The sequence below is a fragment of the Lonchura striata genome, chromosome 3 (assembly GCF_046129695.1).
Source record: "Lonchura striata isolate bLonStr1 chromosome 3, bLonStr1.mat, whole genome shotgun sequence".
Lineage (NCBI taxonomy): Eukaryota > Metazoa > Chordata > Aves > Passeriformes > Estrildidae > Lonchura > Lonchura striata.
In genome coordinates this window covers 81672265-81686878 of record NC_134605.1, presented here as the reverse complement: position 1 = coordinate 81686878, position 14614 = coordinate 81672265, and the positions used below count along the sequence as shown (strand labels likewise).

The 14614-nt window shown below is 43.3% G+C and overlaps 1 protein-coding gene across 4 annotated transcripts in view; it reads right to left on the bottom strand.

Annotated features, from left to right (window-relative positions):
- ELOVL4 (ELOVL fatty acid elongase 4) overlaps positions 1-13692 on the bottom strand; it is a 40225-nt gene extending 26533 nt beyond the window's left edge. For 3 of the 4 annotated variants that reach the window (XR_013339746.1, XR_013339747.1, XM_021541601.3), the window contains exon 1: positions 13384-13692. Coding sequence is in view for 1 of the 4 variants with exons in the window: in XM_021541601.3 (XP_021397276.1) it covers positions 13384-13483 (100 nt within the window). In the remaining 3 variants the exon portion in view is untranslated. Of the gene's footprint in view, positions 1-12988; positions 13221-13383 lie in introns of those variants that run through there. The other variant, XM_077782320.1, reaches the window with a different exon arrangement.
- Positions 13693-14614: the final 922 nt, after the last annotated feature.

Below are 14614 nucleotides of genomic sequence, written 5' to 3'. Positions count from 1 at the left end.
ACCTGAACCTCCCCCTGCACAGCTTCAGGCCATTTCCTCTTGACCCATTGCTAAAAATATCAGTTTTTAGTTTCTTTAATGAGAAATCCTGTAATAGCAGATTGAAGTTACTGCATTAACTAAAATTATATCCCTATAGCCTCATCCATGTTTCAGGCAAAAAAGTCCATGTCTTCTTAGGAGGGATTGTGCAGACAGATTGATGCAGGAAAGCAAAATGACTGGGACAAAAAGAATCGCTGGTTTACATTTCTTTCTCACCTATCATACTTGGCAATGTCTGCAGTCTTCTGGCATTATGGGTGTTTCTAAGGAGTTTGTCAGGGCCAAAGATACCTGTATCTAACTCAGAAAGAATCTAATATCATCTACAAAGCAAAGGCCATGAAGCTTCCATTGACACATGTATAAGCCAAGAGATCTTTCTAAGAAGAATTTCCCATTTAAGTACAGGATATGACTTTTCAGAGGCAGCAAGCCTGGTAGAACATATAGCAGCTTGATGTAAAATGTTAACTAGCATAAAGTTGCTCTCTACAGCCAAAAAAATTAGGATTAAACTTTAGGATTAAAGTTTAGGATTAAACTTTAACTAGTTCAGTGTAATTTTCTTGCCTAGACACATCATTTTTTCTTTCGTCATTTGGGTAGTTTTGAACAGTTATCAGGTCCGTCACTAGTTGCCTTTTTTTTTTTTTTAATTTTCCTTAAAGAAACACTTAATCTCATTCACCTGCAGGCATATTTTCCAATTGTAAAATCATCTTCATGCTCATCTCTGTATACTCTACAAACATTTAAATCAGACTTGCACTGGTTTCTCAGGAACCAGTCAAGCCCCTGCTGCTTTATCTTGCAAAAAATTCTTTATTATCATAATGTCACAGTATCAATGGTGGTAATAACTGGCAAGAAAACAAAATTGTGAGTATCAGAGAATCACAGAATGGCTTAGGTTGGAAGGCACATTAAAGATCATCCACTTCAAATCACCCTGTCATGAGCAGGGACACCTCCCACTAGAGGTTGCTCAGAGTCCCATCCGACCTGGCCTTGAACACTTCAGGGATGAGGCATCCACAGCTTCTCTGGGCATCCTGTTCCAATGCCTCACCACCCTCACAGTAAAGGACTTCTTCCCATGTATGGTATTGGTAAACTAAGGATGACATGCACAGGATATTATATGCACAACGGTTCCCAAAACCCAGGAAAAAAAAAAAAGGCATAACAGCTGATCTGGTTCAAATATTTTTTTTCATTCTTAGTAGATCAGTAGAGAGAAAGCAAGTTTTTTTTAATCTTTGATAACAGATCTAAAAATCTGAGTTAAGTACTTTGTCTCTCCTTAAGCTTTAACTAGTCAGGAACAAATATGTTCAGAGCAAGAACAAGAGACATCAACATCTTACGGCAAAGCATTGTCATTTTAATAAGTCATAAAACATAAAACTAAAGTGCAAGAATAAGAGTATTCAGCCTCAAGAACAATGAATAATGAGAGCACACCCCAAAAATCAAAACAATGAAATCCACATATTCTAAGTTTGCTGTATAAAACTCTGTTGCGGTCAGAAATGAGAGAAGCCTGCCCCAAAACCAAGACTACAAGGCAAGACTAACAGGTACCACCCATAACCAGCTGTGGCTTTGTTTTGAATTTCAGGGCTTTGTAATGGACTGCTTAGTCTTCTTTAAAGCTGTAAGCAGCAACATAAAATCAAAATGCCACACAGCTAAGAGCAACATCTCCTGCAGCTAATGAACACCTGTGTAATGTGCATGTGTTTCATAAACTCCCATTAAAGTAACAGGAAGGCCAAATCCCAGTTTGTTGTTTAAAGGCCAGATGTATTTTCACTAGCCTTCCCATTACTCTGACCAGCATCCCAGTCTTCTCAGGACTCCTAGCAGTCATTTATACCATATTGTCTTTGTGCCTATATACAGCAATTACATTATACACGTGTAATGGAATACAAGGATAGTAATGAAATTACTATGAAGTTCAGGACACATGACAATTTGCCATCAAGTCACAGGATTTTCACATCCAAAGAGATTGCCTTGCTCAAATTATATTTATCTCCTCCACTGATAATGATTATTTGTGGGGACAGTACAAATGCTCTGCTTCAAGAAATTACAAAAATATAATCCTTATTGAAGCTTACACAAGATATGCAAGATACAAGCCCTTAAGGCATGAAGTATTCTTCTGGTTGCCAAATCTTCTTTTCCAAACATCACAAATGCAAGATGCATTCCCAATGCAATGATGCCTGCATGCTTTTTCTTAAATATTATAAGTTATGGAGCGAACAGACAAAAGCATACAAAACCCCCAACCCTACTATACAATGTAATTTTATAAATTAGTTGCAGACTTTATGATCCAGCATATGTCTCTGTATTTCTAAAGCAGTAGCAGTATTGCACAAAACACACTTCAAAAAGCTTTTCTTCTACTGAAACTTCTATTCAAATGTTTATGTTTTTTGTCAAAACTATGTGTCTAAACTCAGACTGGACATGTAACTACTTCCTACAAAAGCACTGGGGTTTGGCACTATGAAAATAGTTGTAGGAGTATCAGTAAGCAGGATTTATGCACATTCAATATTGCAATAACAGATTAGTCTATTGGCCCACCCAGAGTTTTATAATGCTGAAGGGGATGATCACAGGGTATGATGATCTTCTCCAAAGATAGATATTGCTACTGGAGTCCTTCAGTTTAAACATAAGTTCATTGAAAAATGTGAAGGATTATTAAAATCAGTTCAATAATAACTCTGCAAGGTCTTATCCACTGTAGAGAAGTGCTACCTACTCAGCATACAAGGGACATGTCTAATGTGCTTACACACCAGAAGGATAGTGATCTTTAACTAAACAGCAAACATAAACAACTTACATTGATGCTGTTGCATCGCAGCTATTTGGGTTTGTAGATGAACATTTAGAGACTTTTAAATGCAGTGCTTCAGCATGTATGAAAACCAGCAATGGCAAGTGAAATCTACCTAAGAATAATACCAGAAAGTTACTGGAGAAAATTTGCAGAAGCAGCACAGAAAATTCTCTGATAAACTACCTGTTTTTCCTGTTTGCATTATCACAAGGATGCTCCTCATCACTTTGGTTTTACAGAAGGATGAATGAGATGAGACTTTTGTTTTGATTAAAAACTACAAAAGGAGTTACTGAAATGCATTAGCTCTTCAAAGTTCAGAGGCAGAAGTAAATTTACAGTTGTGAGAAGCATTTGGTCTTCTGTTAGCTTAACACAAATACATCAGTCAAAGCCTCTAAGGAAAAACAAAACTCTAAAACATTTAGAACTTAATTCCTCAACATCCCGTTTAACATCAGCAAAAATGACAAACTGGGGGGGGGGGGGGGGGGAGGTGAGGAACCAAGCACAAAGGAAAAAAAAAAAAAGACTAATTTTGAAATGCTGATTTTCAAAATATGAACTGAATGACAAAATGCTTTTAACCCAAAAGTGATTAAAAGAATGATCGGTGTCTGAATTTTTCATTCACTAAGTACACAGTAGCAAAATCATCAGTTTGGAAGCTATATAATGTCCACGTCCGAACGACTGCTACAACCAAGTCTTTTCACTTCCACAGTTGTGCTACTTTCCATGCTAACACATGGGCCCCAAGCATCTCTAATGGTTTCAGCAATAACGTTTCTCCCTCACTGTAAAAAATCAAAGTATCACTGAAATGGAGATTGGACAGAGTAGAAAAAAACCTGACCTAATTATCAAAGCATTTTAGGGTACTCTGTATATAAGTATTTCTATAGTATTTCTATTAGGCATATCTGTTCCTGGTAAACCACTTAATATAAAAACTGTGTAGAAAATATGATTATGAAATCTCCTATTTACAACCCAGGTAGTCGATTTAACTACTAACTACTTTCTTTTTTTTTTCTTTCCTTTATTTTAACTCAAACCATTTAAAAACAAGGTGTTACAATGATGTTCTAAGAGATGTTCTAAGAATAGAAGGACATAAAATCACATCAGAGACATTTGCTGGCTCAACAGAAAAAGTCAAAGACATGGGTTACAAATTCACTTCTTTCAGCAATGTTCTAGGAACATTCAGAAAGCAATAAAACATTTTGTTTTCTTATTTGTCTTAACGGGGAGAAAGAATCAAGGAGATAATATCTATAAGCAGATTAAAAAAAAGAAAACAGAAGAACACCATAGTTAAGCATGTAAACTAAGCACAAGATATGCAAGAGCTGGAAGAATGGATGTAGCAGAAATAGGTAAGAGGAATAGGAAGATACAATGGAAACAAACCAAACAGTCAAGAGTTCATGATTATGCTGAAACAGAAAGTGAAACTAGGGATGTGGTGGTTTGAACCTCTCTGAAGGCCAGGTATCCACCAAAGCTGCTCTATCACTCTCCTCTCAGCTGGACAGGGCAGAGAAAATAGAAGATAAGGCTCATGAGCTAATCAGAATCACAGAATCACTGGGTTGGAAGAGACCTTCAAGATCATCAAGTCCAACCCATGCTCTAAGACCTCAATTAAACCATGGCACCAAGTTCCACATCCATTCATTTTTTAAACACCTCCAGAGATGGTGACTCTACCACCTCCCCAGGCAGACCATTCCAGTACTTTATCACTCTTTCTGTAAAAACCTTTTTCCTGATATCTAACCTATATTTCTCTTGGTGCAGCCTAAGACTGTGTCCTCTCATTCTGTCAGCTGCTGCCTGGAGAAAGAGACCAACCCCCACCTGACTGCAGCCATCTTTCAGGGAGTTGGAGAGAGTAGGAAGGATGAGGAGAGGTCACAAACTGATTACAGTCATGCACAAAACAGATGTGACTTGGGGAAGTTACTTGAGTTTATTACCAATCAAAATGTGAGTTGTATAATGAGAAGTAGAACAAACCTGAAAAACACCTTTCTCCCAAATTCTCCCTCCTTTCCAGGCTTAACGTCACCCCTGAGTCACTATCTTCTCCCTGTCAGTGGCAATGGGAGATGGGGAATAAGGATTACAGTCAGTTCATCATGTGCTGTTTCTGATGCTGCTTCTTCTTTAGGAGAAGCCTTTCCCCTGCTCCAATGTCAGGTTGCTCCCACAGGAGACAGTCCTCCATTAAATTCTCCAGCCTGAGTCCTTCCCACAGACTGCACCTCTTCACAGACTGATCCAATGTGGGATCCTTCCTTCCAGGAGCCTTCTCCTGTGACTGGGTCACAGCCTTCTTATAGCATCCACCTGCTCTGGTGTGAGGCTCTTCCATTGGCTGCAGATGGATCTCTGCACCCTATGGACCTCCAAAGGCATCAGGGGCACAGGTACCTCACTATGGTCTTTCCCATGGGCTGCAGGGGAATCTCTGCTCCAGTGCCTGGAGCACCTCCTTGCCTTCCTTCCCTGACCTCCATGTCTGCAGAGTACCACATATTCTCATTCTTCTCTTCTCTGGCTGCAATTACTTCTGTGCCATTTTTCCCCCCTCTTCTTAAATACATTATTGTAAAATCATAGAATGGCCTGGTTTGGAAGGGACATTAAAGATTATCCACTGCAAACAACTCAGCCATGAACAGGAACATCTTCCACTAGACTGGGAATGTCTCTGGACAACCTGTTCCAGCATCTCACCACCCTCAGAATAAAGAATTTTTTCCAAAAATTTCTAACCTAAACCTTCACTCTTTCAATTTGAAGCCATTCCCCCTTATCCTCTCACCACATGCCCTTGTAAAAACTTTCTTTCCATTTTTCTTGTAGGCTCCTTTCAGCTACTGGAAGGACACAATTAGGTCACCCCAAAGCCTCCTCTTTTCCAGGCTGAACAATTCCAATTCTCCTAGCTTTTCCTCATAGGAGGGGTGCTCCATCCCTGTGAACAACTTGGTGGCCCTCCTCTAGATTTGCTCTGTTAGGTCATTGTCCTTTTTGTGCTGGGGACCCCAGAGGTGGAAGGTCTCACAAGAGTGGAGTAGAGGGACAAACTCACCTGCCTCAATTTGCTGGCCATGCTGCTTTTGATGGTGGGACTGTTGTCACAGAGATTTTATTACCATCATTGACTGGCTCAGCCTTGGCCAGGAGTGGGCCCACCTTGGAATGGGCTGGAATTGGCTCTGTTGGACATGAGGGAAGCTTCTAGCATAGTCCCCCTAGTAGCAAACCCTTGCTATGCAAACACAAGGGAAGAATCCCATGGTACATGCAGACACAATGCCACAGAGGGAGTGAACGCTCCAGGACGGGAGTTAAGGATCAAACCACTGAAATTATTCAAGTACCTAAAGAAAGAAATTGAGTTCAAGGCACCAAGCAACACAAAACCAAGGGTAACTGATGCCCACAGGCATCCCTATCTTGCATCAAATGCAAGCCAAACTTGGTAGATTATTCTCCCTCACCTTCCATGAGAGAAAGGTAATTTAGTTCATGCTTATCTTGAGATCCAAGCACACACAAAATGAGTTAATACAAACCACGCTGCACTCTGTTCATCTCCAGGCTTGCCTTGTAGCTACTTACTGCTTTGCCTAGTAGCTAGGATGCAGTACTCAAAACCCCAACAGGGCTAACACCTAAGTATTGCCAAGCCTGAATTTCAGAGCTGCCTTCATTTGCATCCTTAAAATTCCACAAGTTGAAGTTCATACACTCAGAAGCACTTGAGTCTGACAACATTGAGTACCCACTTGTCACCACACAAAATCCAGGAACTGTATTCAGCATCTACATCCTTCTAAATTAGGTGTCAGTCAGTCCCACTCAAAGAGATCCTTATGAAGTGCAGTGGTAGCTCCAACTTGGTTTCCAAATACAGCTTGAGAAAGCAAGGCCTTGTCATATATTTACTAGTCAGAGAAGTCCTACCTTATGGATCAGATCTGTCATTAAAATCACACTGTCACAACTTCTGTGCTCTGGGAACACCCCAGTCATATCAACACTCTTTAAAAGCCAAAGCTGTCATTCTTTTAATGGTCAATTATTTTTAGATAAATGAACTCTCATTTAGCTCCAGTTTTTTCAGGCCATTCAGGCATTCATTTAACCTCACTTGCCCTACCTCAAAAAACTCTTCAGTACACACAACAGCCTCTTCTCACTTAGCCTTGCATCCTAGCAAGTTCTTCTTCTCAAAGTCTTCTCCATATCTGTTTGGAGTCTTTTCATTCATTCATCTTTTATCTAAATGCTCTCCTAATCAATCAAGTAACTCCAAAAACCTATCTGAACTGGCAGAGGAATAAGTGGAGTCTTGCCTCACCCACTCCTGATCTACAAGACCTTAAGAGGAACTACATCCTATGTTCCCTAAGCTTCTTCTACTACCTGTCCTTGTGCAGTCTTTGACATTCTTCCCTGATTGCACAGGACAGCACAGCATAGCTGCCTTAAATACAGCCTCTTCTGGTAGTTCATATCTATAACCACAGGCCCCTTCACCCTGAGCACAGCACAAATGCAGGGCGACAACTATGAACACTCCTAGTAGTCAAGGTGCTCCAACTAGAGATGGCTATCTATGAACAAGAGTTCAGCCACTATCCTTGATCAATCTGTGTTAACAGTGGAGTCTCCGGGATGAATGCATCTGCTTCATAGCAAGGGTATTTCAAATTCTCAAGAATTCTTCACCTCTGGTTGCCCTATGAGCTCCAGGACCACATATTGATTTGCACCTCATGATGCCTCAGCTGAGAAACATTATTTGCTTGGAACTCTGCAACAGAAATTTACCATGTGCTGAATTCTAAAAATCTAATAATTTGGCCTTCTGCAGCAGGTATTAAGATCATGCAATCAGCTTGCTTAAATTCTGTATACAGCCATTTCCAGATCTTTTCCCATGGATTCTCCTTTAAGAGTATTCATAACAACTTATTTCCTTCAAAGGTTTAAAGACATGCTACCTACATAGTTTTAGAATGAATTTTCAAATATGCAGTTATGTTCTTGTCATTTTGTCTACACATTTCCTTTTCCTTCTGGAATATGCTGATAAGTGTTCAAACAGAAGTTTGTATTACATTCTTGCTGGTGCTCTTTGAAGGTTTTTTTCTGTTTCATGTCTTTTCTGGAGCTGAGATTTGCATATATCCCTACAACTTCTCCTCCTTCATTTTAGAAAAGAGAAGTCTTCCACTCAAAACTCAGCTTCTTATGCATAGAGTTCATTTTGCTTCTCCTATTTTCTTGGTCATGAAGCTAAGCCTTCTGTTCCTTAGCTTCATGACCAAGGTCTTGAAGCTTGCTGACCCAAGATCTCTAAGTAGACATTTCCTCTTCACTAATGTACTTTTCTGAATGACGTTTCCACTTCCAAAAATGCTTGGTATCTGTTTAGTTCTGATTATGTCATTTGAGTTGTACAATCTGATAAAATCTCCTGATGATGAAATGGGGGTAGAATTTCCCTCAAACACTCAGCAAATTGCCTTCAATACCAAGCATTATTTTTTTCTTCACTAATAAATTCCCTCCCTTCACTAATTGGCAATTAAATGTCAAATGAATCAAATAAGCTCCAATTGCTCAGTTTAGTTGACAGCAATCTCATTATCTAGGCATTAATATTCTTTACTTTCACAATCAATTTCTCCATGTGCTGTTTCTGCCACAGGATTTTCCTTTGTGTTTCTGCTGCCAGACAGCCAGCCCAGTCAGACAGCTTTTCCATTTCCAGTATGTTTCTCCCTGTCTAATCCTTGTGTTTTACGCAGTCATGGCCAGAGACTGAAGAAACTATTCCCTTGAGGAGAATATTGTATCTGCAAGACAAGTATTGTGCCTATCACCACATCTGATGCTCAGCCAGCCCTCTGAAAGTTTAGGAACATGTTCTGCTTTGTTTCTGTGAAACAGACTTCATGAACCTTAATCTCACCCTTCGTTCTCTTTCCCCATCATCATCCTCTGAAGCACTTTCACTGCCATTCTACTTGCCTCCAGCTTTGGCACAAATCCTCAGCTACAAGGGACTACTTGCACTCAGAGTGCTCTGCTAAGCACCCCAGTGAATTATTCTCAAGCATAAACACTCAGGATCCTTTGGTCATACTTGGGTTCTCTATGGGGGAAGGTACAAGGGAAGAATAAATGTGTTTTGTTCTGGTTCTGTTCCCTGGACTGAAAAAGAAAATGAACCTGAACTTCCTGGGTAGTTTTAAACTGGTCCCAAGATCTCTTAATAAAAGTGTTCATGGCAATCAGTGTTCTCAAGGAAGCTGCTCCACTGGTTCACCTTCTCAGCAACAAGTTTTAAGTTTCACATCTCCATCCTCACTGCCTTTGACTTCTGACCCAACTGATAAAACCTACAATTGAGGTTGCTCCTGAACAAGATGCTAGGTAGAACATTACTCTACCACTAAAGTGAAAGTTTGCATCTCTCCTTTCCTACTGATGGAAAAAGTCTGTAATCTTATTAACTGCAACAGCTGTAAATAGTTGCTGTTCCAAAGTAGCCCCACGTGGCCTGGGATGGCCCTGCTTCCTTTAAACTCTTGAGCTCCAAGAACAATCATTCTCACCCAAAGTCAGTAAAGCCTTCTGTTCCTTAGTTCAGTAAATTCAAATTAAGTAGCTCCTCTAAATAAATATTTTTGAACAGTGTTTCATGAATCTTCTTTTCAAGCCACAGTCTCCTATTTCCCTTCCCCAGCTGACAATGGTCTCTTCACCCACATTTTGAGATTTCCACACTCTACTTTCCTGGATTGTGTCCTGAGTTATTCATCGTAATAGTTCCCCTGGACTCAGCCTGGAACCTCCCTTTAAGTCACTTGCTCAGTCATCTAATCATACTCTTAATCCTTCCTGGCAAATCCAACCCCAACCAGCTACTCGAGCTGAGAGAAAGAAGGAAGCCCTGCCCTAACAATTACATGCAACTGGTCCCATGCCCTGACAGAAATAAGGGCATGGAATTCCTAGATCATATTTCCTGATAGTAACTGTTCCTCTGACCACCTCTTTTTTTGCTCTCGATGACTGCTAAGAACATGTTTTTGACCTTTCTATTTCTTCTTGAAGATTATGGCTTCCTAACTTATGTCCTTCAGCCTCCTAAGTGAATATATGGTTACAATGGATATTGGGCTTTCATGAAAGGGGTCTGAAAAGTAGTCAAGGGTGGAGAGAAAAAAGTAGTTTTGCAACAAATGAACAAGCAAAAGCATCAAGCTAATGCTGAAAATGTATTTGATAATATACTCGGGAAAAAAGTCACAGAACTCTGCTATTACTCCCAAATGCAAGACTTCAAAAACCAAAGCCACAAACAAATCAACTTTAGACAGCATGCTTAATGCTAAAAGAAATTGTAACATCAACTCAAAATCCATTTAGGCTCATTATATACTTGGCCTTTTGGGGTTTATTTTTTTTTTTTTTTTTTTTGGTCTCAGAAAAGGTCAGTTGCTTTTTAAATAGCACAAAGCAGAGGAGAAAAATGATCAAACCTTTAATGTGCAAAAATAAAGCAGCACAAGACTCAGTGGGATGTTCTGGCACAGTTCTACACAAGTGTCATCACAGGAGTCCGAGGCAGCAGGAGAAAACACCTACTGGCAAGACAATCTTGCTGAATACAGAGAACAGGGCTAAAGACACAAGTGTTCAATAAAACATGGAAGTGGGAAATGGAGAGAATAAGTGTAGGAGTAGTAGTGGGAATAAAATTTCTTCACATTTTGTTGTGTAATTTTGCTGTGTAGTAGTGTTTCAGTATGATTTATTGTGTAATGCTATTGCATAGCATCATTTGTTGAGCAACTTTGCTGCGTGGTATAGTTTTTTATTTAATGATATTGAACATTAGGCAATGGCCTTGCATGCCATAATTTGTGTTTTCTGTTGAGCAACATTACTGTCATAGCTCTTAACACAAAGGTGAATTGCATGAATTCATAACAGTGCTGAATTTACAATTTTAACATATCATAGAATGGTTTGGGTTGGAAGGGACCTTAAAGATCGTCTACTTCCAACCACCCTTCCATGGGCAGACACACCTTCCACTAGAATTTCATAGCCTCATCCAACCTGGACTTGAACAATTCCAGGAACAGGGCATCCACAAGCTCTCTGGGCAACCTGTTCCTGTGCATCATCACCCTTGCAGGAGAGAATTTTTTCCTGTTATCTAAACTTACTCTCTTTCAGTCTGAAGCCCTTACCTTGTCCTATCACTACATGTCCTTACCTTGTCCATATCACTACATGAAAGTATGCTGTATGTTCACTCAGAAATGGCAAAGGGAGACAATTATTTTTATCTCAACAAACAAACATGCAGAAAAGCAGCAAACTGAGCAGGTATTTTTGCAGAACTTAGGGCATTAAAAATTGTTTCACAGCATTGAAGAGCCACACAGCATTGCCTCATGAATAACACTTTCTATCCTGAGCTACTTTGTAACTCTTGTAACTACAATGTGACATATTACATATTTCATCTATCCCTACCTGACTGTAAAAACTACAGGAGAACCTTGTTCCACATACAGCTGGGTATAAATAAGAACTGTAATGTGTTTGTCATGTGACTTAGGCTCTACTCAAAACTAACCTTGAAGGGACCTGCTGTAATTCAAAATCTGAACAAGAAGCTCCACAAGATAGCACTGATGACTTCATTACAATGGAATCCTGCTTTAACAGCAATTCTACTGAACTTAAAGCAAAAATTAAAATTTTTCCATTAGTAAATTAGTAAGACTTACACATATGTTAGGGGCAATAACATCCTCCAAAGAAGCAGAAGAAAAAACTTTGCTCTATGTGTAGCATCACTGTTACTTATCATTACATTCTTAATATTTACTTGCTTTTCCTTTTTTTTTTTTTTTTTTCCCTCCTCTGATCATTTTTGCTTACAACAGACCTGGTCAATTGACAGACTTAACATTTTTGAAGTTGAGGAAATACATCAGAACTTGTGTTATTTTTTTTCAAACAAATCAAGTAATTGATAAAGTTATCAACTTTGTACCCACATCTATTTTTATATCCATCTGAAAATGCTATTGATTGACTAGAATAGCATTTCTTTCATTTGTTACCTGGCAGTCTATGAACAATTGTATGTTGCAAGAGTCAGAGAGCAAACACTGGCAGATTACAATGCAGTGCTGCTGCAAGCATTTTTATTTGCTCTCATATTCTGGCAGTTTTAAAAACAGAAGAGAAAAATAATGCAGGCTCAATTTTTAAAATATAGCAAAACACAGAAGCTATGGAAAGGCAAATTGTGAAAAAAGTGAGCTCATTCAATCTATAACATAATATTAATTTATTATCTGACAGATGGCAGAAGGGAGGGGGGGCGGAAAAGCAAAGACTGCTGATGCAGTGAGCTTCCCGTCTGTAGCAAAGGCCCCGCATTCCCACCTATCACATTGCCACGAAATACATCCACAGTTGCACGCACTCCAGTTTTGCTCTGTGTGCTTCAAAATAGCTAAACCTCATCGCTGCGTGAACAACGAGAAAGTGAAGAAAACATCCAGAGGAGTAAATGATCCTTCTGCCAGCTGCCCGTGGCTACTCACAATAGCAACTGTGAAAGCGACTCCTTTCATTTGACACACGAGACAGAACCATTCACGCTGACCAATAACACTTCCAGAGCTACCGGTCACTGCAGCAAGGTACCACCTCATTTGCTGTCCCAGCACTGCAAGCTGCTTTTGCACATTTCTCCATATTCCAAAACATTGACTCTTCCTTCAGCATCTGCCACATTGCAGTCGTGGAGTGCCAATACAGGAGTGGAGCACATTGAAAACGGAAAACAGCAGGACTGACCCAAACATATTTAATAGAAAATGAAAAGCTGCTGCACTGGCGGTAACAACCATTTCCTCATTTCTTTTGCTGAACTCCACGCGATGCCGACGTGGGGCTCCCACCTGCCGCAGAAGCCAAAGACCGGCTGTGCCGGAGGGCCTCGCTTACCTCCGACATCAGATGCCCGTATGACAACCCCAAGGCACGCCGCGGCGGCAGAGAACCGGAGGAACCACGGCCCTGGGAAGCGGATTTCGCTACGTCCATCCGCGGGCGCCGGGGGGACGCGCTCACCTTGCCGCGGATCGATGCCCCGCGCACCCCGGGCCGCTACACGGGATTACGGCGGATAAACAAACACCGCACCGAGCGCACCCGGAGGGGCCAGGAGGGCAGGCGGCAGTGGGGGGGTCTGCCCCCGCCGCGGCCCCATCCCGGGGAGCCGGAGCGCGCTCCGCGTCTCCCGGGAGATGGAGCCATTTTGAGCCGCTGCGCATCAGTGGCAGCGGGCGGGGGGCGCCGGGAACGGCGATGGCGGGGCCGCGGCCGCCCTGGCGCGTTACCTCGGATGCTCCAGGTCCAGCGGTAGAACTCCAGGGTATCGTTCACCACGCTGGATACCAGGCCCATGGCGCTGGGGGGCTCGGCGGCGGCGGCACCCATGGTGAGCAGCAGCAGCAGCGGCGGAGCCGGCAGACCTGTCTCGGCGCGTGCGTCCGTGCCTCTGCGCCGGGGCTGCTGCTGCTGCTGCCCCTTCTACAGCCGGGGATGTGATTTAAATCTCTATCTCTCCGTATCTTCCCTCCAGACTCCGCCTCGCTCCCGTCACCGGCTCCCGTGCCCCGCGGGCAGGGTGGAGGGCGCGGAGGCGGGGGGCGGCGCGGCGCGGCCGCAGCTCGGTGCCCCGGCTCGGTGCGCAGCCCCGGCTCGGTGCCGCGGCTCGGCGCTCCCGGCGCGGTGCCCCAGCTCGGTGCGCAGCCCCGGCTCGGTGCTCCCGGCTCGGTGCCCCGGCTCGGTGCTCCCGGCTCGGTGCTCCCGGCGCGGTGCCCCGGCTCGATGCTCCCGGCTCGGTGCCCCGGCTCGGTGCCCCAGCTCGGTGCCCCGGCTCGGCGCGCAGCCCCGGCGCGGTGCCCCGGCTCGGTGCCCCGGCTCGGTGCCCCGGCTCGGTGCGCAGCCCCGGCGCGGTGCGGGGCGGGCGGGGGCGTCACGTGGCCGCCGTCCCGCTGCCCCCGGCGGCGCCCGCGGCCCCGCGCAGCGGCGCGGCCGCGCAGGCGCCCGGCGGCCCCGCGGAGCAGGTGCGGGACCCGCTCCTCCTCCCTCGGAGGGCGTGCGGGGTGGCGGGGAGGCGCTTGTTCTCTCAGCCTGGCTTTTTATGTTCAAATAGGATTTTTTTTATTTTTTATTTTACCAGAAAGGGGGGGAAAGTTTGGATTTTTCTTCTCTCTTCCCCTCCTGCTACCCCTTGACGGACACGCCGAGGGACCGGCGTGAGCGGTGTTGGCGTTACCTCCGTCAGTGCGAATGGAGGCTCTTCCGCTGCTTCCAGGAGCCCTCGCTAAGATCCCTTCTCCTCCCAGTACGGATAACACCAGCAACCGCAACGGGACCTCGCTACCTCCCTGCCCAACCACCTGGTGGCACTTCCCTGACCAGCCTTCTCCAAGTAACACCCAGCTGCCCTTCTCACACCTCTCCTTATCTCCTGGACCATGGCCTTTATGGTCATTTCATGGAGCAGAGAGATTCAGCTGCTCGGAGTGTTGCTGGGTGCTGCAGGAGAAGCATCCGTTCTGC